At 52.0% G+C, this 27,766-nt stretch overlaps 1 protein-coding gene across 1 annotated transcript; it reads right to left on the bottom strand.

Annotated features, from left to right (window-relative positions):
* Nucleotides 1-266: 266 nt before the first annotated feature.
* On the bottom strand, nt 267-27,516 carry LOC147119539 (GMP reductase 2). The gene is made up of 9 exons (XM_085985113.1): nt 27,111-27,516; nt 24,116-24,235; nt 21,490-21,573; nt 20,400-20,573; nt 11,956-12,037; nt 8,013-8,119; nt 6,397-6,439; nt 4,605-4,764; nt 267-1,725 (listed from the first exon to the last, which is right to left on the bottom strand). Exons 1-9 carry the CDS (start codon nt 27,195-27,197, stop codon nt 1,545-1,547), a joined length of 1,038 nt encoding a protein of 345 aa, XP_085841239.1. The 5' UTR covers nt 27,198-27,516; the 3' UTR covers nt 267-1,544.
* Nucleotides 27,517-27,766: the final 250 nt, after the last annotated feature.

The raw sequence follows: 27,766 nt of genomic DNA, 5'->3' as shown, positions 1-27,766 counted from the left end.
GACACTTGCCGCAGAATACCTAGCCTCTGACCTGCTCGTGGCCACAGTATTTATGTAGCTGGAAGAGGAGAATGACTGAGTGACTCCCTAGTTTCAGGGTAAGCAGCTGGGCATCCGCACGGCATTAACACCACACTGGTGGAAACTCCAGGCCAGCCTGTCCTCGTGTGTTTCACCTTGCAGCAGGCCGGGAGGAGTGGGGGTGAGGCAGACTGCTGTGTGAATAGACGGCTACAGTCACCGTCTAGAAAAAATCCGACCATCTGTTAACACTCGCGCCTTTTTTAATTTTTTAAATGAAACGTGATTTCAGAATTGACCCAGGCAGCTGACAGCTTGCAAATACTTTTAGTGATCTGGTAGTGGGATCCCAGCCAAGGCTGGTTTCCAAGAAAATGCAGATACAAAGGTAGGCTCCAAATTCATCCCTTCCTTCCCAAACACCAGTAAAAATAATCCTGCAAGCCCATGAATTAAAAACGTGGTCCCGGCTACGATTCGTTCAGACATCGTAAGCAGTGGTCCCAGCTACGACCCATAAGGCACCATAAGCAGGTTGTCCCAGCTACGATCTGTTCAGGCACTGTAAGCAGTAGGTCCCAGCTATGACCTGTACAGTACAGCACGGGTTAGATACAGAGTAAAGCTCCCTCTACACTGTCCCATCAAACACTCCCAGGGCAGGTACAACACGGGTTAGATACAGAGTAAAGCTCCCTCTACACTGTCCCATCAAACACTCCCAGGGCAGGTACAGAACGGGTTAGATACAGAGTAAAACTCCCTCTACACTGTCCCATCAAACACTCCCAGGGCAGGTACAAGGGTTAGATACAGAGTAAAGCTCTCTCTACACTGTCCCATCAAACACTCCCAGGGCAGGTACAGCACAGGTTAGATACAGAGTAAAGCTCCCTCTACACTATCCCATCAAACACTCCCAGGGCAGGTACAGCACGGGTTAGATACAGAGTAAAACTCCCTCTACACTGTCCCATCAAACACTCCCAGGGCAGGTACAGCACGGGTTAGATACAGAGTAAAGCGCCCTCTACACTGTCGCATCAAACACTCCCAGGGCAGGTACAGCACGGGTTAGATACAGAGTAAAGCGCCCTCTACACTGTCCCATCAAACACTCCCAGGGCAGGTACAGCACAGGTTAGATACAGAGTAAAGCTCCCTCTACACTGTCCCATCAAATACTCCCCGGAGGGTGAAAGGACGGTATCTGACGTACTGCCCCCAGCTTGATTCAGGTCCCTTATCATTACCTTTCCCCGCAGTCGACAGGGTATCATCTTCCCAGAATGGTGATTTAAAAAAAAAGAGAATCTGAATGGGGAGACGGTGATCCTTGGGGCTGAGAATGGTGGGTGGGAGGAATGTTATTGAGAGGAGGGGAGTGGGTGGATATGAAGGGATTAGACAAAGATAGATCGAAAAGCAGCCCCAGTCCCAGACATGTACATTATTTAAATTGGAAGCTGGGCCCGTGAGGCGCAGATGGCAGCGGTGAAGCAGGCGGAGGTGGCGAGGGCGCTCTAGTTGAAGACGGTGTTGAGCTGCTGTGTGACGCGGATGAAGGTGGTCCTCCGGCTCAGCTCCTTCAGCTTCGCCGCTCCCACGTAGGTGCAGGTGGAGCGCACTCCACCCAGGATGTCGCGGATCGTGCCTTCCACCTCTCCCTTGAACTCCACCTCCACTGTTTTTCCTTCCGACGCCCTGCGGGAAATGAACAGAGGGAGGGAGGAAGAAAAAATGCTGAAAAGGCAAGGAGGATGTGCGAAAAGCTGAAAAGAAGGGGCAATGAGTCGAGGCAGGGTGCCGCGGAGGCAGAGAGCTGAGGGCCCTTCACCAGTGCGCGGGGGAAGCCGCTCTTGCACACCTCCTAGTGGCTGGTTTCGGAAGAGCAGGGGTGCAGGTGTGCGCTCAGACCTCATACAACAACAACTTGTATTTATATAGTGATTTAACATAGTAAAACGTCCCAAGGTGCTGCACAGGAGTATTTTAAAGACAAAAAATTTGACACCGATCCACATAAGGATAAATAAGGGCAGGTGACCAAAAGCTTGGTCAAAGAGGTAGGTTTTAAAGAGCGTCTTAAAGGAGGAAAGAGAGGTAGTGAGGCGGAGAGGTTTAGGCAGGGAATTCCAGAGCTTGGGGCCTAGGCAACGGAAGGCACGGCCACCAATGGTTGAGCGATTATAATCAGGGATGCTCAAGAAGGCAGAATTAGAGGAGCGCAGATATCTCTGGGAGGGGTGGGGGGTGGTTGTGGGGCTGGAGGAGATTACAGAGATAGGGCGGGGCGATGCCATGGGGGGATTTGAAAACAAGGATGAGAATTTTGAAATCGAGGCATTGCTTAACCGGGAGCCAATGTAGGTCAGGGCACAGGGGGTGATGGGTGAACGGGACTTGGTGCGAGTTAGGACACGGGTCGCAGAGTTTTGGATGATCTCAAGTTTACTGAGGGCGGAGGATGGGGAGGCCAGCCAGGGGAGCGTCGGGATAGTCTAGTCTGGAGGTAGCAAAGGCCTGGACGAGAGTTTCAGCAGCAGATGGTCTGAGGTGGAAGTCGGTGATGACAGAGAGTATATGGGATTGGAACTCGGCTCAGAGTTGTATCGTCTGATTCGGCCTGAGACAGTAGCCAGGGAGGGGGGATGGAGTTTTCCAGTGTTTAACTGGACAGAATTGCCGATTATCCAAGACTGGCTAATCGAGGGGCACCATGCACGAGTAAGATGAGGGCGTCAAGGATGGATCCATGGGAAACGCCAGACGCAACAGTGCTGGGATGGGAAGAGATGCCATTGCTGGAGATGCTCCGGCTACGGTTGGAGAGCTAAGAGTGGAACTAGGTGAGAGCACGGAGTTATATGACAAGAGGTGAGGTGTTGGAGGAGGATGGTGTGGTCAACCATGTCAAAGGCTGCAGACAGGTCGAGAAGGATGAGGATGGATAGTTTACCACAGTCGCAAAGGATGTCATTTGTAACTTTGATCAGGGCCGTTTGTGCTGTGGCAGAGGTGGAAACCTGATTGGAGAGGTTCAAACATGGAGTTGCGGGAAAGATGGGCATGGATTTGGGAGGCGACAACACGTCCAAGGACTTTGAAAGGGAGGCTGGAGAGGGTGTGGTAGTTTGCAAGGACAGAGGGGTCGAGGCTGGGTTTTTTGAGGGGGTGGGGGGTGGTTGACGACGACAGATTTGAAAAGGATGGGTCAGTGCCTGAGGAGAGGGAACAGTTTGCAGTATCAGCTAACATGGGGGCCACCTGCCCCGACATGCACCCTGGCCACTGGCAGAGGCACCATCCTTTGGAGGAGGTGCTGTGCGGAGGCAAGGTCTGGTGGTTCAGGTGGCTGTTAAAGATTGCCATGGTTCTCTTGGGCTCCTGGCCAACACCATCGGGAAAACAGGTCGTCCATCTCGGATTGGCTGCTGTGTTTGTCTATGTAACGACAGTGGTTACACTTCAAAGTGATTGTGTGGGAAGCACTTTGGGATGTCGGAGATGTGAGCCGAGTGCTATATGAAAGCAAATCTTATTATTGAACCTGATACAGGTGACATTTCTAACATTAAAGCTCTGTGCAATTCATCTCCATAGTCGGGAACAGCCCCTCAATACCAAGTGAAACATGCCGTTTGATTACTGTCCACTCGCCTGCGGTCCCCAAACTCTTGTCTCAAACTTTCACACCTCTCTCTCTCTCTATTCTACTGATCTGATGGTCATTGCCCCTCTCAACGATCTGATCTAATCCCGCTCATTCTCCGTGTGCTCACTGTGTGGGGATCAAAGCCCCGATTTTAACACTGGGCGTGAGTGTGCAGAACGACGGGTGGCGGGCTGAATGATGAGCTCGCACAGCCGTGTCAGCAGGAGGGAGGACCAGCCCGGTCCGGCCCGTTGTAACCCGGCCTCTTCAAAGACTAATGTCTGCCCGAACCGGGTGAGAATGACAAGTAGGCCAGCGGGCGAGAGCGGGATTTGCGGTGGCAGGAGGGCTGCCACTTGGGGTCCGAGGATACAGACCTCCACACTAAGGTAAGTCATCTGGGGGATTTGGTGGGGAGGCCTGGGGCAGGGGATTGTGTCCTGTATATAGGAGACTGAAATGTGAAGAGAGCACCTTGACTGCTCTGCTATTCCTAGTTTTACGTTCAGCTTTGATTCCAACCACTTCCTCCCCCGAGGATCTATACCTCCCTATGTGACAGAGGCCGGACTGCCTATCCTCCTGGAGTGGGTGGGAAGTGGGGAGGGTCATTGGCTTATCTGACCAAGTTTGCCTTATTCACCCACCCCAGATGCCACTAAAACTGCCCCGCTACCCCCCCGTGACTGAGGCTGTGTCGCCTCTCGCTCGCCCCCTCCCCGTGACCGAGGCTGTGCTGCCTTCGCCTCTCGCCCCCCCCCCCCCCCCGTGATCGAGGCTGTGCTGCCCTCGCCTCTCGCCCCGCCCTCCCCCCGTGACCGAGGCTGTGCTGCCCTCGCCCCCCCCCCCCCCCCCGGCGACCGAGGCTGTGCTGCCCTCGTCTCTCGCCCCCCCCCCTTGACCGAGGCTGTGCTGCCCAGACTGTTACCTGTAATCAGCCACGCCCCCGGTGTGTTTCTTCATCGCGGTCTCCGAGCTCATCCCGTAAAACAGTTTGAACTTCTTCCCGTTCTTCTCGATGGTCTCCCCTCCGCACTGGGTGTGTCCCGCGAACATCCCGCCCAGCATCACAAAATCCGCGCCGGCACCTGGATAGGCACAGGTCGGGGGGAGGAAAGGAAGGAGTTGGAGGCCAGCAGAAAGAGGAAACGGTGGATGCGGGATGAACCGGGGTCGCGAGCAATGTTCCCTTTTTGTGTGCGTGACCCGTTCAAATTTCCACGCATGCGCGGTTTTTCCATTTAAAAGTCGGTGAGCGGCCTGCGCGGGATCTCCATAGAAACATAGAAGATAGGAGCAGGAGTAGGCCATTTGGCCCCTCGAGCCTGCTCCGCCATTCAATGAGATCATGGCTGATCATCCAAATTCAGTACCCTGTCCCTGCTTTCTCCCCATATCCCTTGATCCCTTTAGCCTTAAGAAATATATCTAACTCCTTCTTGAATATATTTAATGAATTGGCCTCAACTGTCTTCTGTGGTAGAGAATTCCACAGGTTCACCACTCTCTGGGTGAAGAAATTCCTCCTCATCTCTGTCCTAAATGGCTTACCCCTTATCCTTAGACTGTGACCCCTGGTTCTGGACTCCCCGGCCATCGGGAACATCCTTCCTGCATCCAGTCTGTCTAGTCCTGTCAGAATTTTATAAGTTTCAATGAGATCTCCTCTCATTCTTCTAAACTCCAGTGAGTATAAGCCCAATCGACCCAATCTCTCCTCATACGTCATTCCTGCCATCCCAGGTATCAGTCTGGTGAATCTTCGCTGCACTCCCGCTGTGCGGCTGCGCAACTTAACGGGATTAGTGGTCGCGAGTTTAAATCACTGGCAAACGTAATTGAGAGGCAGGGGATGGGGAGCTGGGAAAACTGGAGAGAGGGGCACAGGGAGAGATAAACGGGGCAGGCGGTTGAAGGTTCGCCACTCTGCTGTTTTCTGGGGCGGGGGGGGAGGGAGGCAGCCTTGACTGCCTCGGGGCAATTCCATATTGCAGCCATAGTCCACAAGAGGAAAAGAGCCGGGGGTGAGGGAGGGGGCCGTTAGTCAGGAGGAGCGGGATCAGGTCTGTGCTAATCGACAGCGAGACGCCAGTCCTGGACCAGGCCGCTATGCTAGCCCCTCCTCTCCGGCAGGTCGCTGGGGTCCGGGTCCCAGGGGCGCTGGCTGGCCACCCACCCAACTGGGTCATTCTTCATGTGTGTGCCCGCAGAGTGTCAGTGGGATATTCAGACCTGGGAGGCACTGCAGTGAGCCCAATCCTACCCTCACCTAATGCTTACACGTACAAATACACACACAATGCATGTGTTTCCCAGCCGTAGGCACTGTGTACTGGTCAAGAGGGGAGCCCGGCTGATTTTTTACCCCACCCCCTCAACTCCCTAATCCAGGGGGTGCTGAGGACCATTGTAGTCCCACTTACCACCTACACCCCAGCTGGGATCCACTAACAGACCAGGGAAGGACACTGGGCTCGGCCTGCAGTGTGTGGCTCAGTACCAGGCTGATGATGATCCCGACTCCGTGCGGCTCAGTAGCATTTACCCACTGAACAGCTAGATGACAGACGGACACCTGTAACACAATACAGCCGGCACCATGACAGAACCAGGCCAAGGGAGTCGGCCAGTGACCTCGGTGAAGATGCTCAATGGGGTTCTTGCCCTCGCTGAACTCCTGAATCGCGCGCACACAGTTTAGACATGAGAAATGGGCTCACCGAAAGCTTTGGCCACGTCTCCTGGGCAGGTGCAGCCTCCGTCCTGTCGAGAGAAATTCCACAGTAAACCCCAATACCTAGCATTCGACACAGACTAGTTCTTCAATACCCAGCTCCAATGCTATTTTAGTCACTCCAACACTTAGACATTAATGAGCTTTACATTACACACACCTTCAGAATAATGGAGTGACAGGCTGGAATCTAATCGAGGGGTTTGGGTGGTTTATATGTAGAATAACAGATACCCGGGAGTGAGTTACAGGCTGGAATCTAATCGAGGGGTTCAGGTGGTCTATGAAGTACTTGATTGGCTCTAAAGCACTTTGGAACGTGTCCTGAAGTCGTGAAAGGCGCTATATGAATGCAAATTCTTTCTTTTTCTAACATATTGGCTCCAAGGGCAGAGTGTGCGTGCACTAAGAACATAAGAAATAGGAGCAGGAGTAGGCCAATCGGCCCCTCGAGCCTGCTCCGCCATTCAATAAGATCATGGCTGATCTGATCCTAACCGCCAATCCACTATCACAGAACCATCTCCTGAATCTAACGGAATTAAACACACGAAATAGGAGCAGGATCAGGCTCCGCTACCCACAGGGCCATGACTGATCCGAACCTAGACTCATGTCCAAATTCCTGCCCGCTCCCCGTAACCCTTAATTCCCTTTACTTCTAGGAAACTGTCTATTTCTGTTTTAAATTTATGTAATGATGTAGCTTCTACAGCTTTTTGGGGCAGCATATTCCATGGACCTACCACCCTCTGAGTGAAGTAGTTCCTCCTCATCTCAGTTTTGAAAGAGCAGCCCCTTATTCTAAGACTATGCCCCCTCGTTCTAGTTTCACCCATCATCGGGAACATCCTCCCCGCATCCACCCGATCCAACCCCTTCACAATCTTATATGTTTCAATAAGATCGCCTCTCATTCTTCTGAACTCCAATGAGCAGAGTCCCAATCTACTCAACCTCTCCTCATATGTCCATCCCCTCATCCCCGGGATTAACCGAGTGAACCTTCTTTGTACTGACTCGAGAGCAAGTATGTCCTTCCTTAAGTATGGACACCAAAACTGTATGCAGTATTCCAGATGCGGTCTCACCAATACCTTGTACAACTGAAGCAATACCTCCCTATTTTTATATTCTATCCCCCTAGCAATGAAAGCCAACATTACATTGGCCTTCTTAATCACTTGCTGCACCTGCATACTAACCTTTTGAGTTTCGTGCACCAGGACCCCCAGATCCCTTTGTACTTCAGTACTTTCCAGTTTCTTGCCATTAAGATAATAACTTGCTCTACGATTTTTCCTGCCAAAGTTCATAACCTCACACTTTCCAGTATTGTATTCCATCTGCCAAATCTCTGCCCACTTACTTAGCCTGTCGATGTCCCCTTGCAGGTTTTTTATGTCCTCCTCACTCACTACTTTCCCTCCTGATGCCTGATTCCCACTGATGCCTGATTGAATGGGGAGTAAAGGGAGAGGGGCTTTGGTGCTGGAAAGTGAGTTGTGTGTGTGGGGCTAAGCGACCAAGCGAGCTGGTCTTGGGCTTAAATGTTCTGTGGCAAGGAAGTGAACCCGCCATTGCATCCCTCCGTCTGCTCACCGACATAATGTGACCGTTCAGACCGTGGGCTGCGTCCGCACACTCGATCACGGCACTCAGCTGCGGGTAACCGACCCCCGTCTTCTTCCGAGTCGTGCACACAGAGCCTGCGGAGACGAGAGGAGAGTACTGTTTTGTGGGGGCTGGCTGTCAAGACCTCGCCTTGCCGAGGTTTTGCAACACTACTGCTACGGCTCCGCAGCGCACTCTGCCCTTGATAAAATATTTCCATTGCTCTGCTGACACTCGTGAGCAGGACCCGAGTCCAGGAAACTTTGGTTTATCCGGAGGTTGTATGTCCAGAATACTCGATCTAACGGCAAAAATCAGGAGCCGTTTTCTGTAAGTTTTTTTTAGATCTCGTTCTTTTTTTTCCCCAGTCAGCCACTGCAAGGTCTGTAGCTATAGCAACAGCTTCAGCTACAGACGCTTGCAGCTGCAGCCGACTCTTTAGAAGCTGTTGCTAAGCAACAGTGTTGTCAGATATGGAGATGAAAACCTCCGTATGCTTCAACATTATTAACTTTGTATGTCCGGCAGTTTTGATAGATCGGCAACACGCTGGTCCCGTCAGTGCCGGATATCTCACAGTTTCCTGTACTGAGGCGGCTGAGAGGTCGGTCACACCAACAGTTGGCAGAGCTCCGAAAATCAGCAGACTGCACAAGCTGTACGCCAGTGGGGGAAACACAGGTCCCATCAGTAATTGCCAAATTACCAGTCACCATACAACCCGTCCGTACAGTCCCATACACTCACCGCACACCCCGTCCGTACAGTCCCGTACACTCACCGCACACCCCGTCCGTACAGTCCCATACACTCACCGCACACCCCGTCCGTACAGTCCCATACACTCACCGCACACCCCGTCTGTACAGTCCCGTACACTCACCGCACACCCCGTCCGTACAGTCCCGTACACTCACCGCACACCCCGTCCGTACAGTCCCATACACTCACCGCACACCCCGTCCGTACAGTCCCGTACACTCACCGCACACCCCGTCCGTACAGTCCCGTACAGTCACCGTACACCCCGTCCGTACAGTCCCATACACTCACCGCACACCCCGTCCGTACAGTCCCATACACTCACCGCACACCCCGTCCGTACAGTCCCGTACACTCACCGCACACCCCGTCCGTACAGTCACCGTACACCCCGTCCGTACAGTTCCGTACACTCACCACACCCCGTCCGTACAGTCCCATACACTCACCACACACCCCGTCCGTACAGTCCCATACACTCACCGCACACCCCGTCCGTACAGTCCCGTACAGTCACCGCACACCCCGTCCGTACACCCCGTCCGTACAGTCCCATACACTCACCACACACCCCGTCCGTACACCCCGTCCGTACAGTCCCGTACACTCACCACACCCCGTCTGTACAGTCCCGTACACTCACCGTACACCCCGTCCGTACAGTCCCGTACACCCCGTCCGTACAGTCCCGTACACCCCGTCCGTACAGTCCCGTACACTCACCGTACACCCCGTCCGTACAGTCCCGTACACTCACTGTACACCCCGTCCGTACAGTCCCGTACACTCACCGTACACCCCGTCCGTACAGTCCCGTACACCCCGTCCGTACAGTCCCGTACACTCACCGTACACTCCGTCCGTACAGTCCCGTACACTCACCGTACACCCCGTCCGTACAGTCCCGTACACTCACCGTACACCCCGTCCGTACAGTCCCGTACACTCACCGTACACCCCGTCCGTACAGTCCCGTACACTCACCGTACACCCCGTCCGTACAGTCCCGTACACTCACCGTACACCCCGTCCGTACAGTCCCGTACACCCCGTCCGTACAGTCCCGTACACTCGCCGTACACCCCGTCCGTACAGTCCCGTACACTCGCCGTACAGTCCCGTACACTCGCCGTACACCCCGTCCGTACAGTCCCGTACACTCGCCGTACACCCCGTCCGTACAGTCCCGTACACTCGCCGTACACCCCGTCCGTACAGTCCCGTACACTCGCCGTACACCCCGTCCGTACAGTCCCGTACACCCCGTCCGTACACTCGCCGTACACCCCGTCCGTACAGTCCCGTACACTCGCCGTACACCCCGTCCGTACAGTCCCGTACACTCGCCGTACACCCCGTCCGTACAGTCCCGTACACCCCGTCCGTACAGTCCCGTACACCCCGTCCGTACAGTCCCGTACACCCCGTCCGTACAGTCCCGTACACCCCGTCCGTACAGTCCCGTACACCCCGTCCGTACAGTCCCGTACACCCCGTCCGTACAGTCCCGTACACTCACCGTACACCCCGTCCGTACAGTCCCGTACACTCACCGTACACCCCGTCCGTACAGTCCCGTACACTCACCGTACACCCCGTCCGTACAGTCCCGTACACTCGCCGTACACCCCGTCCGTACAGTCCCGTACACCCCGTCCGTACAGTCCCGTACACTCGCCGTACACCCCGTCCGTACAGTCCCGTACACTCGCCGTACACCCCGTCCGTACAGTCCCGTACACTCGCCGTACACCCCGTCCGTACAGTCCCGTACACCCCGTCCGTACAGTCCCGTACACCCCGTCCGTACAGTCCCGTACACCCCGTCCGTACAGTCCCGTACACCCCGTCCGTACAGTCCCGTACACCCCGTCCGTACAGTCCCGTACACCCCGTCCGTACAGTCCCGTACACTCACCGTACACCCCGTCCGTACAGTCCCGTACACTCACCGTACACCCCGTCCGTACAGTCCCGTACACTCACCGTACACCCCGTCCGTACAGTCCCGTACACTCACCGTACACCCCGTCCGTACAGTCCCGTACACTCACCGTACACCCCGTCCGTACAGTCCCGTACACTCACCGTACACCCCGTCCGTACAGTCCCGTACACTCACCGTACACCCCGTCCGTACAGTCCCGTACACTCACCGTACACCCCGTCCGTACAGTCCCGTACACTCACCGTACACCCCGTCCGTACAGTCCCGTACACTCACCGTACACCCCGTCCGTACAGTCCCGTACACTCACCGTACACCCCGTCCGTACAGTCCCGTACACTCACCGTACACCCCGTCCGTACAGTCCCGTACACTCACCGTACACCCCGTCCGTACAGTCCCGTACACTCACCGTACACCCCGTCCGTACAGTCCCGTACACTCACCGTACACCCCGTCCGTACAGTCCCGTACACTCACCGTACACCCCGTCCGTACAGTCCCGTACACCCCGTCCGTACAGTCCCGTACACCCCGTCCGTACAGTCCCGTACACTCACCGTACACCCCGTCCGTACAGTCCCGTACACTCACCGTACACCCCGTCCGTACAGTCCCGTACACTCACCGTACACCCCGTCCGTACAGTCCCGTACACTCACCGTACACTCCGTCCGTACAGTCCCGTACACCCCGTCCGTACAGTCCCATACACTCACCCTCTGTAAAGTCACGTAGATTCTCTAGTCAGGGCAGGTCACATTCCTGGTACACCACCCCCGGACATTCCTTCTCAATGATAACTGGAGTGGAGTCCCACTCCAGGGACCTGAGCACATAAAGCTAGGCTGACACTCAAGGGCCGTGCTGAGGGTGTGCCGCACTGTCAGAGGGGCCGTCTTTCGGATGAGACGTTAAACCGAGGCCCCGTCTGCTCTCTCAGGTGGACGTAAAAGATCCCATGACACTATTTCGAAGAAGACCAGGGGAGTTATCCCCGGTGTCCTGGCCAATATTTATCCCTCAACTAACATAACAAAAACAGATTATCTGGTCATCAGCACATTGCTGTTTGTGGGAGCTTGCAGTGTGCAAATTGGCTGCTGTGTTTCTTGCATTACAACAGTGCTTACACTTCAAAAGTACTTCATTGGCTGTAAAGCGCTTGGAGACGTCTGGAGGTCGTGAAAGGCGCTATATAAATGCAAGTCTTTCTTTTACCTGGTCCGATCCCGACTTTGATGATGTCCGCTCCAGCCAGGATGAGTTCCTCCACCATCTCACCTGTCACCACGTTTCCTGCCTAGGGAGGTGAAGTCCATAGGAAAGGTTAGACATCAGCAGATTCGGAATGGGGTGGGGCAAAACAGCAAAAACTGAGATAGGATGTCTGAAATATTTACATATACTCAATTAAATTCCAGTTGGTGATGACAGAAACAAAATGCTCTCAGCCACAGACAATTGCTTCAGTTACAGGTGAACTGCCCGGCTTCTACAAAACACATCTTTGATCGAGACTTCTTCACCTTGTTAAGGCTGTTTCCATCTTATTGCCAGGTATTTTTGGTGAGGGATTTTAGTGAAGGAACCTAGACACACATCTGGTGTCCCATCAAACACTCCCAGGGCAGGTACAGCACGGGTTAGATACAGAGTAAAGCTTCCTCGACACTGTCCCATCAAACACCCCCAGGGCAGGTACAGCACGGGTTAGATACAGAGTAAAGCTCCCTCTACACTGTCCCATCAAACACTCCCAGGGCAGGTACAGCACGGGTTAGATACAGAGTAAAGCTCCCTCTACACTGTCCCATCAAACACTCCCAGGGCAGGTACAGCATGGGTTAGTTACAGAGTAAAGCTCCCTCTACACTGTCCCATCAAACACTCCCAGGGCAGGTACAGCACGGGTTAGATACAGAGTAAAGCTCCCTCTACACTGTCCCATCAAACACTCCCAGGGCAGGTACAGCACGGGTTAGATACAGAGTAAAGCTCCCTCTACACTGTCCCATCAAACACTCCCAGGGCAGGTACAGCACAGGTTAGATACAGAGTAAAGCTCCCTCTACACTGTCCCATCAAACACTCCCAGGGCAGGTACAGCATGGGTTAGATACAGAGTAAAGCTCCCTCTGCACTGTCCCATCAAACACTCCCAGGGCAGGTACAGCACAGGTTAGATACAGAGTAAAGCTCCCTCTACACTGTCCCATCAAACACTCCCAGGGCAGGTACAGCACGGGTTAGATACAGAGTAAAGCTCCCTCTACACTGTCCCATCAAACACTCCCAGGGCAGGTACAGCACGGGTTAGATACAGAGTAAAGCTCCCTCTACACTGTCCCATCAAACACTCCCAGGGCAGGTACAGCACGGGTTAGATACAGAGTAAAGCTCCCTCTACACTGTCCCATCAAACACTCCCAGGGCAGGCACAGCACGGGTTAGATACAGAGTAAAGCTCCCTCTACACTGTCCCATCAAACACTCCCAGGGCAGGTACAGCACGGGTTAGATACAGATATCCACGGGTTAGATACAGATACAGATCCACTAACTACACATACTTGGGCTTAAAAATCAGTTCTACGGGAAACTTCAAACTGGCTGTGAATGAACTGAAAGAGAAAGCAAGAAGGGCTTTCTATGCCATCAAAAAATCAATCCAAATAGAAATCCCAATTAGCATTTGGCTCAAAATTTTCAAATCAGTAATTGAACCAATTGCACTCTATGGCAGTGAGGTATGGGGACCGCTAACTCAACAAGAATTTGCAAAATGGGACAAACACCCAATTGAGATCCTACATGCAGAATTCTGTAAAAGTATCCTCCGGACTCAAAGGAAAACAGTAAACAATGCATGCAGGGCGGAACTAGGCCAATATCCATTAATAATCACTATCCAAAAAAGAGCCACCAAATTTTGGAATCACCTACAAATGAGCAATCCCCAATGCTATCACTACGACGCCCTGAAATGCCAAGAGCTGACCATAAAGAAGAATACCCTCAGTCAATTAGTCCTGGGACTCAGTGAAGTAACTACTAACAATACTAACAATAACCAGCCCCAGGACAGTGACAGGGTAACACAAAGAATTCGACCCAACACAATCGTCGCTAAGCAAAAGGAAAAATATCTGACATATTGGGCAGAAACAACAAAAACCCAAAGCAAACTCAATTGCTACTTGGCCCTAAACAGACAATACAACATAGCTGATTACCTGACCATGGTAAAGGATAACAAACTGAGAAGAACCTTGACAAGGTACAGACTTAGCGAACATAGCCTAGCGATCGAAAAAGGCAGACACAGGCAGACCAGGCTGCCAAGAGAGGACAGGATATGCTCTCACTGCAGTCAGGGAGTGGTGGAGACAGAGATGCACTTCCTCACAGCTTGTGGAAAATATCAGGGCATCAGGGAGAATTTCTACCAAAAATTCTCACAAATATGCCCTGATTTCAGAAATCTGAATGACAACCAAAAACTCCCATTCCTACTGGGAGAGGAGAGAAGCTGTATAACACTGGCGGCGCACTATGTTACAGCTTGCCATGAACAGAGGGACAACCAGTAAACTAAGAAAAAAATATATATAGACAATGCGAATGTATGTTTATACACTCAGGGATATACCTGTTTATACACTGTATGAATAGAACTGTGTTTATGTGCTAAACCATAAATGTATTTTGATGCTTTGGCAACATAAGATGTGACTTATCATGCCAATAAAGCGATTTAAATTGTACAGAGTAAAGCTCCCTCTACACTGTCCCATCAAACACTCCCAAGGCAGGTACAGCACGGGTTAGATACAGAGTAAAGCTCCCTCTACACTGTCCCATCAAACGCTCCCAGGGCAGGTACAGCACGGGTTAGATACAGAGTAAAGCTCCCTCCACACTGTCCCATCAAACACTCCCAGGGCAGATACAGCACGGGTTAGATACAGAGTAAAGCTCCCTCTGCACTGTCCCATCAAACACTCCCAGGACAGGTAGAGCACGGGTTAGATACAGAGTAAAGCTCCCCCTACACTGTCCCATCAAACACTCCCAGGGCAGGTACAGCACGGGTTAGATACAGAGTAAAGCTCCCTCTACACTGTCCCATTGAACACTCCCAGGGCAGGTACAGCACGGGTTAGATACAGAGTAAAGCTCCCTCTACACTATCCCATCGAACACGCCCAGGGCAGGTACAGCACGGGTTAGATACAGAGTAAAGCTCCCTCTACACTGTCCCATCAAACACTCCCAGGGCAGGTACAGCACGGGTTAGATACAGAGTAAAGCTCCCTCTACACTGTCCCATCAAACATTCCCAGGGCAGGTACAGCACGGGTTAGATACAGAGTGAAGCTCCCTCTACACTGTCCTCAATAATGTGCCTCAGCCCCTACCTCAGAAGAGCACCCCCTGCTGGACCCATATAATCTTCCCTTTCCAACACCAGTCATCTTGTTAAAAAAACAATATGCTGGAAGTACTCAGCAGGCCAGGCAGCCTCTGCGGAGAGAGAAACAGTTTCTCTCTCTCTCTCCAGAGGCTGCCTGACCTGCTGAGCCTTTCCAGCATTTTCTGCTTTTATTTCAAATTTCCAGCAGCCGTGGTGTTTTGCTTTTGTACCAGTCATCCTGTCGCCTCTCTGAGAGGGCTTGTTAAATTAGGGCTAGTCTTAACATACCGGCTCATTAGTTACTAGATTGAGACTGTACACAAAAACCACAGAGAGGAGCCTTTCATCCCTCTTCGGGCTGGATTTGATGTAGGTCCCACTGTACCATCCAGTGCCCAGGTTATTATCGTGATTTTCCTAGTACATAGAACCATACACCACACATCGTGCCTTAGCCGACTCTTTGAAGGAGCTATTCGTTGAGCTCTCTGTTCAATATGACGAGCTGTTTTGCACGGGTAATGAGGTTACCCAGTATATGCTGCAATAAAACACTCGCTCTTGGCGGATGTCGTGCAGGCGGGGGTCGAGGCAGATGGGAAATTTTAACTCCGGGGCCTGGTCTGCTTGGGGGCCCGTCAGGGAGGGAAGCGCTAGCTCGTCGTCAGGTGGGAACACTAGCAGGACGCCTCCGCCAGGGACCCAAGTAAGTGCTGGGGGAGGGAGGGCATGGCGGCCTTTGGAGGGGGAAAAGAAGACAGGGGCAGGGGAGGCCCGGAGTTCTCCAATACGATAGCAAAATACTGCGGATGTTGGAAATCCGAATAATAAAAGAAAACGCTGGAAAAACTCAGCAGGCCAGGCAACATCTGTGGAGAGAGAAACAGAGTTAATAGAAACTAGGAGCAGGAGTAGGCCATTCGGCCCTTCGAGCCTGCTCCACCATTCAACGAGATCATGGCTGATCATCCAAACCCTAGCACCCGGTCCCTACACCGACAGCCATCCCACCCAAGCCCTATCCCCGTAACCCCACGTATTTAATCCCCCCTAACACTAAAGGCCAATTTTTGTCATGGCCAATCAACCTAACCCGCACATCTTTGGACTGGGAACCCAAACTGGCCTTTTAATCTGTTTCATTTCCTGCTTTTTTCTCCGTTCTGACGAAGGGTTTCAATCTAAAACGTTAACTCTGTTTCTCTCTCCACGGATGTTGCCTGGCCTGCTGAGTTTTTAGAAGATAGGAGCAGGAGTAGGCCATTCGGCCCCTTGAGCCTGCTCCGCCATTCAATGAGATCATGGCTGATCATCCACACTCAGTACCCTGTCCCTGCCTTCTCCCCATATCCCTTGATCCCTTTAGCCTTAAGCAATATATCTAACTCCTTCTTGAATATATTTAATGAATTGGCCTCCACTGCCTCCTGTGGTAGAGAATTCCACAGGTTCACCACTCTCTGGGTGAAGAAATTCCTCCTCATCTCTGTCCTAAATGGCTTACCCCTTATCTTTAGACTGTGACCCCTGGTTCTGGACTCCCCCACCATCGGGAACATCCTTCCTGCATCTAGTCTGTCTAGTCCTGTTAGAATTTTATAAGTTTCAATGAGATCCCCTCTCATTCTTCTAAACTCCAGTGAGTACAAGCCTAATCGACCCAATCTCTCCTCATACGTCATTCCTGCCATCCCAGGTATCAGCCTGGTGAATCTTCGCTGAAATCCTTCCATGGCAAGAACATCCTTCCTCAGGTAAGGCGACCAAAACTGCGCACAGTACTCAAGGTGTGGTCTCACCAAGGCCCTGTACAACTGCAGCAAGACATCCTTGTTCCTGTACTCGAACCCTCTCGCTACGAAGGTCAACATACCATTTGCCTTCTTAACCGCCTGCTGCACCTGCATGCTTACCTTCAGCGACTGGTGCACAAGGACACCCAGGACTCATTGCACTTCCCCTTCTCCCAATCTATTGTCGTTCAGATAATAATCTGCCTTCCTGTTTTTGCCACCAAAGTGGATAACCTCACATTTATCCATGTTATATTGCATCTGCCATGCTTCTGCCCAATCACCCAACCTGTCCAAATCATCCTGTAGTTTCTCGGCATCCTCCTCACAGCACACACGCCCACCCAGCTTTGTGTCGTCTGCAAATTTGGAGATATTACATCTAGTTCCCTTGTCTAGATCATTAATATATATTGTGAATAGCTGGGGTCCAAGGACTGATCCCTGCGGTACCCCACTAGTCACTGCCTGCCACTCGGAAAAAGACCCGTTCATTCCAACTCTTGGCTTTCTGTCTGCCAACCAGTTCTCTATCCAAGTCAATACCTTGCCCCCAATCCCATGTGCTTTAACTTTACACGCTAATCTCTTATGCGGGACCTTATCGAAAGCATTCTGAAAGTCCAAATACACCACAAGGTATTGGTGAGACCGCACCTGGAATACTGCGTACAGTTTTGGTGTCCATACTTAAGAAAGGACATACTTGCTCTCGAGTCAGTACAAAGAAGGTTCACTCGGTTAATCCCGGGGATGAGGGGATGGACATATGAGGAGAGGTTGAGTAGATTGGGACTCTACTCATTGGAGTTCAGAAGAATGAGAGGCGATCTTATTGAAACATATAAGATTGTGAAGGGGTTGGATCGGGTGGATGCGGGGAAGATGTTCCCGATGATGGGTGAAACTAGAACTAGGGGGCATAGTCTTAGACTAAGGGGCTGCTCTTTCAAAACTGAGATGAGGAGGAACTACTTCACTCAGAGGGTGGTAGGTCCATGGAATATGCTGCCCCAAAAAGCTGTAGAAGCTACATCATTACATAAATTTAAAACAGAAATAGACAGTTTCCTAGAAGTAAAGGGAATTAAGGGTTACGGGGAGCGGGCAGGAATTTGGACATGAGTCTAGGTTCGGATCGGTCATGGCCCTGTGGGTAGCGGAGCGGGCCCAGGGGCCGTGTAGCCTGATCCTGCTCCTATTTCGTGTGTCTAATTCTGTTAGATTCAGGAGATGGTTCTGTGATAGTGGATTGGCGGTTAGGATCAGATCAGCCATGATCTTATTGAATGGCGGAGCAGGCTCGAGGGGCCGATTGGCCTACTCCTGCTCCTATTTCTTATGTTCTTATCCACTGGTTCTCCCTTATCTATTTTACCAGTTACATCCTCAAAAAATTCTAGTAGATTAGTCGAGCATGATTTACCTTTTGTAAATCCATGTTGACTTTGTCCGATCCTGTCACTGTTTTCCAAGTGTTCTGCTATTACATATTTTAAATAATGGACTCTAGCATTTTCCCCACTACCGATGTCCGGCTTACCGGTCTATAATTACCCGCTTTTTCTCTACCACCTTTTTTGAATAGTGGGGTAACATTAGCTACCCTCCAATCCATGGGTACTGTTCCAGATTCCATCGAATGTCGGAAGATGATCAGCAATGCATCTACTATTTCTAGGGCCACTTCCTTAAGTACCCTAGGATGTAGATTATCAGGCCCTGGGGATTTATTGGCCTTCAATCCCATCAATTTCCCTAACACCATTTCCCTACAAATACTGATTTCTTTCAGTTCCTCCCTTTCATCAGACCCTATGTTCCCCGACATCTCTGGGAGGTTATTTGTGTCCTCCTTTGTGAAGACAGAACCAAAATATGTATTTAGTTGGTCTGCCATTTCTTTGTTCCCCATTATAAATTCCCCTGATTCTGACTGCAAGGGACCTACGCTTGACTTCACCAATCTTTTTCTCTTCACATATCTATAAAAGCTTTTACAGTCAGTTTTTATGTTCCCTGAAAGCTTACTCTCATACTCTATTTTCCCCTTCTTAATTAATCCCTTTGTCCTCCTTTGTTGAATCCTAAACTGCTCCCAATCCTCAGGTTTACTGCTTTTTCTGACCAATTTATATGTCCTCTCCTTGGATCTTATGCTATCCCTAATTTCCCTTTAGTCACGGTTGAGTCACCTTTTTTGTTTTATTTTTATGCCAAACTGGGATGAACAAATTCTGTAGTTCATCCATGCGGTCTTTGAATGTTTGCCATTGCCTATCCACCGTCAACCCTTTGAGTGACATTCCCCAATCAATCCTACCCAACTCGCGCCTCAGACCATCGTAGTTTCCTTTATTTAAATTCAGGACCCTAGTCTCTGAGTCAACGACTTCATTTTCCATCTTAATGAAGAATTCGATCATATTATGATCGCTCTGACCCAAGGGGCCTCGTACAACAAGATTGCTAATTAATCCTTTTCCAGCGTTTTCTGTTGTTATTTCCTGAGTTCTCTTGTTGGGCTTGGAGAACACTCTTGGCCCACAAGGAAACAAAAAAAAAATTCTAAAGTACGTCAGGTTTTACTGGCAGGGCCAGCACTGCGCATGACCGCTGCGATTCTTAGGTTAAAATTGCGTCGGGGTCCTAACTGCATAATAGGACCCCCAATTTTAATACATTCATGAGGCCTCCGAAATGTGGGCGGCTAAGATGGCGACGGCTGGAAGCGCGTTCGGAGCACAGCAGTAAGCACAGCACCGCTATTTTAATCACCCGCCCGCCCAAGGGTGACCAAAAAATGTCTCACTGGTGGAGTAAGAAGGGCTGTTCCAGGATTGGGGCTGAGCAGAGGGAGCTTGATGCTGACTGTGCTAGCTGTGGCTCAGTCGGTCTCTCTCTCACCTCTGAGTCAGAAAGTCGTGGGTTGGAGTCCCCACTCCAGAGACTCGAGCCCCCATAATCCGGGGCCCACACTCCCCAGTACCAGTACTGAGGGAAGCGCTGCACCGTCGGAGGTGCCGTCTTTTGGATGAGACGTTAAAACCGAGGGCCCCGTCTGCCCCCTCGGGTGGACGTAAAAGATCCCACGGTCACTGATCGAAGAAGAGCTGAGGAGCTCTCCCCGCTGTCCTGTGGCTCAATATTTATCCCTCAAAGAACATCACTACAACGGATGATCTGGTCATTATCACATTGCTATTTGAGGGATCTTGCTGTGCTCAAATTGGCTGCCGCTATTGTAATGAAGTGTCGTTACAACAAGTGACCACACTTCAAAAAAAGTACTTGATTGGCTGTAAAGCACTTTAGAACGTCCTGAGGTGGTGAAAGGCGCGATAGAAATGCCAGGCTTTATTTCTCGCTGAAATTTCAGCTCCTTCATCGAACTCCTCACCCACGCATTGTTAATGGAGCCTGAACTCTCCTCTCCTCGCTGCCCGCGTGCTTACCATGATGGTGTGATCTGGGAACTTCTTCCTCACGTCTTTTACAAACTCCACAAAGTGTTCCGAGTATCCGTTGGCAACGTCCAGGCAGATGTAACACACTCCCGGGAGCAGCTCCAGAATCGCCGTCAGCTTCTCAAAGTCGTTGGGCCCAGTGCCGGAGCTTGCCGCCAGGTTCTGCGGGACGGAGAGAGACGGTGAGGAAGTCCCATCTGCACCTTGTGCGCGGCGCTCCCGTTCAGCTCCCACTCTGCTTATCCTCTCTCCTGTCTGCTCTCACTCTGCAGAGCCTCTCAAGTGTCACCTTGGCTCAGTCCGTCTCACCCCCGCCCCCTGCCACAACTCTTCGAGTCAGAAGGTCGTGGGTTCGAGCCCCACTTCAGGACTCGAGCCCCATTATCCAGGGCCGACACTCCCGGTGCCAGTACTGAGGGAGCGCTGCACTGTCGGAGGTGCCATCCTTCGGATGAGATGGTAAACTGAGGCCCCACTCCAGAAACTCAAGCCCCATTATCCAGGGCTGACACTCCCGGTGCCAGTCCTGAGGGAAGCGCTGCACTGTTGGTGGTGCCGTCCTTCGGATGAGACGGTAAACCATGGCCCCGTCTGCCCTCCTTGGGTAGATGTTGAAGATCCCACGGCCACTGTTGGAAGGAGAGCAGGAAGCTCGCCCCGGGGCCAACGTTCCTCCCTCAAACAAACCCACAAACGCAGATTAACTGGATCATCTCATTGTCTGCGGGATCTTGCTGAGCGCAAAAATGTGTTTGCCCACACAGCAACAGGTAAAAGCTGTGAAGTGTTTTGGGACGTCCTGCGAACACGCTGTGTAAATGCTAAGTCTTTCTTTTGACGTATTTCTCACGCAATCTCTCTCTCTTCACCGCAACACCCCCAACCCCCCGCAACACTGACCCACTTTTCATGTTACACCGTGTCATTTCTTCCCACACTCAACACTCCCGAGTCTACCTCTGCCTGTCCCCTCTATCACTCGCACGCACGCACGCATGCCTACCGCCCGACTGGCTCGAAACAGGGCAGCCCACCCTCCTCAGCACCCGAACAACTCTCTTCCCCCGCCCCCCCTCACCTGCAAACACTCTGGGTTACTGACAGCAAACTCCTTCCATTGCTCCAGTGTGTAGTGCTTGTGAATCGCAGTGAACAGCGAGAACTGATTGAGGAAACAAACATCAAGGGGTCAGTCACAGCCTGTTTTAAGTTCGGAGGCAGCCTACAACAACAACAACTTGCATCTATGTAGCGCCTTTAACGTAATAATAATGTCCCAAGGCGCTTCACAGGAGCGTTATCCAACCAAATTTGACACCCTGACACATAAAGAGATATTAGGACAGGAAAGAGGTAGGTTTTAAGGAGCGGCTTTAAAGAAGGAGAGAGAGGAGAGGTTTAGGGAAGGAATTCCAGAGTTTAGGGCCAAGCAGCTGAAGGCACGGCCGCCAATGATGGAGCAATTAAAATCAGGGATGCTCAAGAGGCCAAAATTGGAGGAGCGCAGAGATCTCGGAAGGTTGTGGGGCTGGAGGAGGTTACAGAGATAGGGAGGAGGTGAGGCCGTGGAGGGATTTGAAAACAAGGATGAGAATTTTTAAAATCAAGGCATTTGGCCCGGTGGGCTAGGGGAAGGGAGGGAAGCGGCAAAGGCCGCTGAACGGATGGTCTCGATCTTAGTGACAAAGAAGTGCATGAGCTCCTCGCTCTTGTTGTTGGAGGTGAGGGTGGAGGAGGCAGGGGAGAGGGGTTTAAGAAGACAGTTTACAATGGAGACTGGAGTATTTGTTGAATGCAGTAAAGGCAGTCAGCTTCTGTGTCTTTTCCTATTTGTACAAGAAAGGTTTCCGTTATTTTTTAATGTGGAATTTGAGTATAAGAATAAGACGTCTTACTGCAATTATATAGGACCCTGGTGAGACCACACCTGGAGTATTGTGTACAGCTTTGGTCTCCTTACTCTTATTCTTGCCATTGAGGGAGTGCAACGAAGGTTCACCAGACTGATTCCTGGGATGGGGGGGATTGTCCTATGAGGAGAGATTGAGTAGACTAGGCCTATATTCTCTGGAGTTTAGAAGAATGAGAGGTTATCTCATTGAAACATACACATTTCTTACAGGGCCTGACAGGGTAGATGCAGGGAGGATGTTTCCCCTGGCTGGGGAGTCTAGAACCAGGGGTCACAGTCTCAGAATAAGGGGTCGGCCATTTTAGGACTGAGATGAGGAGAAATGTCTTCACTCAGAGGGTGGTGAATCTTTGGAATTCTCTACCCCAGAGGGCTGTGGAGGCTCAGTCGTTGAGTATATTCAAGACACGAGATTGATACATTTTTGGATATTAAGGGAATCAAGGGATATGGGGGTAGTGCAGGAAAGTGGAGTTGAGGTCGATGATCAGCCAAGATCTTATTGAATGGCGGAGCAGGCTCGAGGGGCCGAATGGCCTACTCCTGCTCCTAATTCTTATGTTCTTATAGAATGTTCTGGAATGATTCTTCTAATTTGCAGTCGTCTTCAGCTAAGTGGAAATGCTCAGTGAGCATTCTCCCATCCCCAATCTGTGCTGAGTTACTGATCCCAGCCGGGGGCGGGCAGTGGGGGGGCTACAATTGGATTCAGTGCCCCACTGGTTTGGGGAAGAGAGGGAAAATAAAAAAACTGAGCGGGTTCCCGCTCCTGATCACTATCCAGGGCCGGCTACTGTCCCGGCTGCGCAATCGTGCTGTTCTCCAGTCAAAACATCCCGCCGGCACCCACTAAAAGAAACATAAGAATTAGGAGCAGGAGTAGGCCATTTGGCCCCTCGAGCCTGCTCCGCCATTCAATGAGATCATGGCTGATCTTCGACCTCAACTCCACTTTCCCGCCCGATCCCCATATCCTTTGATTCCTTTAGTGCCCAAAATCTATCGATCTCTGTCTTGAATATAGTCAACGACTGAGCCTCCACAGCCCTCTGGGGTAGAGAATTCCAAAGATTCACCACCCTCTGAGTGAAGAAATTTCTCCTCATCTCAGTCCTAAATGGCCGACCCCTTATCCTGAGGTTAAACACTGTAGTTCTAGACTCTCCAGCCAGGGGGAAACAGCCTCTCCGCATCTACCCTGTCAAGCCCTCTCAGAATCTTGTATGTTTCAATGAGATCACCTCTCATTCTTCTAAACTCCAGCAAATATAGGCCCATTCTACACAATCTCTCCTCATAGGACAACCCTCTCATCCCAGGAATCACTGTCTAGGTTCTCGTGCAAAGAACGCACAATCGGATCGGGTTCAAAATGAATGAATGGTTTTAATAGAGTAAGGAGAAACTGTTTCCAGTGGCAGGAGGGTCGGTAACCAGAGGACACAGATTTAAGGTAATTGGCAAAAGAATCAAGAGGCGACAGGAGAATTTTCTTTACGCAGCGAGTTGTTGTGGTCTGCAATGTGCTGCCTAAAAGGGCTGTGGAAGCAGATTCAGTAATAACTTTCAAAAGAGAATTGGATAAATACTTGAAGGGAAAAAATTTGCTGGGCTATGGAGAAAGAGCGGGGGAGTGGGACTAATTGGATAGCTCTTTCAAAGAGCTGGCACAGGCACGACAGGCCGAATGGCCTCCTTCAGTGCGGAGTCATTCTACGCTTCTACTGGTGCTGGTGAACAGAACCCCTGTAGGTGGAGGGGGGGAACGGGATGCGGATGTGTGTACACGCACCTTGCTGAGCACTTTTGCCATTTCAAACGTTCCCACCGTGTCCATGTTGGCTGCGATGATGGGAATGCCGGTGTACGACTGTTTGGAATTCCGGAACATGAACGATCGCAGCAGGTCCACCTGAGATGGGGGGGAGGGTGGTCGTGACAAGAGAACACAACTTGGGTTAATCGACAAAATCAAAAAATTTGCTCAACGTTTTTCCTGATTTAAAGAGAAAATCTGCACGCTGGCACTGTTGGGAACACGCAGTGGGTTCATCTGTCTGCACCCTCCCCGACGGTTTAGGCAAATTGAAAGGGGACAGGGGTGGATACGTGCGGTGCACCCCGCCAGTCCGAATCGAACGACCTGGTACTGTGTTAGCTGCCATCTGCCACAGCGTGGGGTGAGGGAGGGAGAGGTGGGGAAGGGGGGCTGCGTTTGACCTCAGCACTTGCTCCCGATCACCATCCCGTGACTCTGGCTGGAATGTGCCTGCGCAAGGGTTTCAATGGCAATCATGGTCTGGCTTCAGGCTTGGGCAAGTTGGCCGGTGGTGGTCGGGGCTTCCACACGTGTTTCCTCCGAGGGTCCGCCTGCCCAGTACACCCCCTGCTCCCCCCACCCCCCCCCCCACATCTCCAACTCCTTCTGCCAATACTCCTAGGAGGGGCTCTGAGCACAACCCATTTGTGAGGAAGCATCCTGACCCCTAGGAGCAAAGAGACTGAGATAGGAACGTTGGCGGAACTGGGAATCTTGGGCCTGCGGAAGCTGCACCCCAACAGGAGCACCTTTCGAAGAAGATTGGAAGATGTAAGTTGAAATTTGAAGGAAAGGCCCCTTTTAGGTCTGCATTACTATCACTTGACTCTAAACCACACAAGCAAGGCTTTCAGTCGATGCAGGCCAGGACCTAATATGGGACCAATTGCGAATACGGTCTGGGAAGGAAGAGCAGGTGGTGGGCAAGGAGTGGCATAGAATTCACAGCACAGAAACAGGCCATTTGGCCCAACTGGTCCATGCCGGTGTTTGTGCTGCACACGAGCCTCCTCACCCCATCATCATATCCTTCTATCCCTTTCTCCCTCATGTACTTACCTAGCTTCCCCTTAAATGCATCTATGCCATTCGTCTCAAGATAAGGTGCTCGTTGTACAAGGCACTACAGGGACGGGTCATGGGGCTACCCATCCTTCCCCCACCAACCTCCCCCACCCCCCCACACTTTTTTTCCACGTTGAAGCTTCCGGAACTCGTCCACAGCAGCAAGAACGAACTTGCATTTAGGCAGTGCCTTTAACAACAAAAACTAGGATTTAGATAGGGCCTTTAAAGTAGTAAAACGTCCCAAGGCGCTTCACATGAGCGATTATCAAACAAAATTTGACACCGAGCAGCATAAGGAGGTATTAGGACTGGTGACCAAAAGCATGGTCAAAGAGGTAAGTTTTAAGGAGAGTCTTAAAGGAGGAGCGAGAGGCGGAGAGGTTTAGGGAGGGAATTCCAGAGCTGAGGGCCTAGGCAGCTGGAGGCACGGCCACTAATGGTGGAGCAATTAAAATCGGGGATGGACAAAAGACCAGAATTGGGAGGAGCGCAGAGATCTCAGAGGGTTGTGGGGCTGGAGGAGATTCCAGAGATTGGGAGGATGCGAGGCCATGGAGGGATTTGAAAACAAGGTTGAGAATTTTAAAGCATTTCACAGCCAAAGAATTATTACTGTAGAACATTTTTGTCTTCAGAACGAAAGGCTGAGGTAAGAAATATGGGGGTAGCCCAATAGGGAATAAGCCCCTTTTCCTTATTTTTTGAACAGAGGCTTCCATAACTTGCTGGCAGGGACCAAGGCTATGATACCATATTCGTAGCACAAGAACTACGGAGGCATACTGTGGCACTGCCTATTTGTTAAGCTGCCCTTTTTTGTCCTATTCGCATGGAAGCTTCTAGAACTGGCTTCCAGCAGCAGGTCTGTGATAGGGGACTCATCGTAGCCCCAAGCAATTAAGGGTAGACGGACTATAAAGCTGCCTATCCGTGAAGCAGCTTCTTCTTTCTCCCCTCCCGCGCCTCCTTTTTCGCATTGAAACCTCCAAAACTCGCCCACAGTGACAAGGCCGAGATAGGGCACTTGTCGTAGCGGAACTCTGGGGTGGGACAGATGGCGGTGCTTCCTGTCTGGGTGAGAGTCTCCCTTTTCCCCCCCCCTTTCCTATCCACGTGGAAGTTTCCAGAACTGTGCCCCCCGCGGTGACGAGGCTGCGATAGGGTGCTCGTAGCGGAACCCAGGGAACTCTGGGGAACGGGTGGCGGCGCTTCCTGTCCGGATGCGAGCCTCCATTTTTTTTTTAAACACTCTTCCTTTCGGCGCAGATGTTTCCGGAACTGCTGCCGCCGCCCCACCCCCACAAACCGCGGCATTGAGGCCAAGATAGGGCACTAGTGGCATGAACCCGGGGAACTCTTGGGGAGGACGAATGGTGGCACTTCCTGTCCGGGAGCGAGCCTCCTCCTTTTTTCTCCCCCTTTCCTTTCAGCGTGGACGTTTCCGGAACTGCTGCCATCCCCCAGCGGCGGCGACGAGGCCGAGATAGGGCGCTCATGGCAGAAGCCCGAGGAACTCTGGGGAAACGGGTGGCGGTGCTTCCTGTCCAGGTGCGAGCCTCCATTTTATGGCCCCCTTTCCTTTTGGCGGGGAAAGTTCTGGAACTGCTGCCATCCCCGGGCAGCGGCGACGAGGCCAAGATAGGGCGCTCATGGCGGAAGCCCAAGGATCTCTGGGGAAACGGGTGGCGGTGCTTCCTGTCCGGGTGCGAGCCTCCATTTTATGGCCCCCTTTCCTTTCGGTTCAGAAGTATCCGGAACTGCTGCCGCCCACCCGCCCCAACCGCGGCGACGAGGCCGAGATAGGGCGCTCGTGATGGGAATCCTCGAGGAGGGGGGGGGGGGGAGGAGGACGGTATCCGTGGCGGCATCCTCCCCCCCTCAGCCGTTGTGACAAATATACCTCGCTGCGGCTTTTCAGCGTGCTCCGCTTGGGCCGCAGCAAGACGTCCTTGAAGTCGAGCTTGATGTCGTTGTCTATTCGGGGCATCTTTCTGCTCTTTTGGTGCTGACTCTTTTCCTCTTTATCAACCTCCTCCTCTTCCTCCTCGTCTTTGACTTTGAGGGGGGCGGGGCCAGGGGTGTCGCCGCGTGACCCGCCGCCGCGTGCTCCTTCTCGCCCTCGCTGGCCACGTGACCCGCCGGGGAGCGTTGCCAACCCCCGACCGTTGGGGCGGGGGGATCACGTGTTATAGCCCCCACTCTCACGTGGTAATCTCGAGGCCCACCCGCCCCCTTTTTACTCAGCTCGCGCTCCGTCACAAAATGGGGGTCCGGTGGTGAGGGGGAGGAAGAAAGGCACACTGCGCATGCGTTCGTCGCACCAGCGCTGCCCAACGGGCGGCTGACGTTTTGGGGGGGGGCCTAGCGCGCGGGGCCTGCCGGGAGATGTAGTCCGCCTGCTGCCGCTCCCGCTGGGACGCCAACGGAAGATGGAACTACAACTCCCAGAAGTGACCGCGCGCCAAGCTACCACAGCTCTGCCCTTGAAATTTAAAAACTGCCTCGGTGAAAAATAATTTTTTTCAAAACATATTCTTTAAGAGAACGAGTCATTTT

The sequence above is a fragment of the Somniosus microcephalus genome, chromosome 4 (genome assembly GCF_052327205.1).
Source record: "Somniosus microcephalus isolate GS21.2 chromosome 4, FLI_Smic_1.0, whole genome shotgun sequence".
In the NCBI taxonomy this organism is placed as follows: domain Eukaryota; kingdom Metazoa; phylum Chordata; class Chondrichthyes; order Squaliformes; family Somniosidae; genus Somniosus; species Somniosus microcephalus.
The sequence above is the reverse complement of the archived record's forward strand: the minus strand, read 5'-3'. Positions and strand labels throughout refer to the sequence as shown.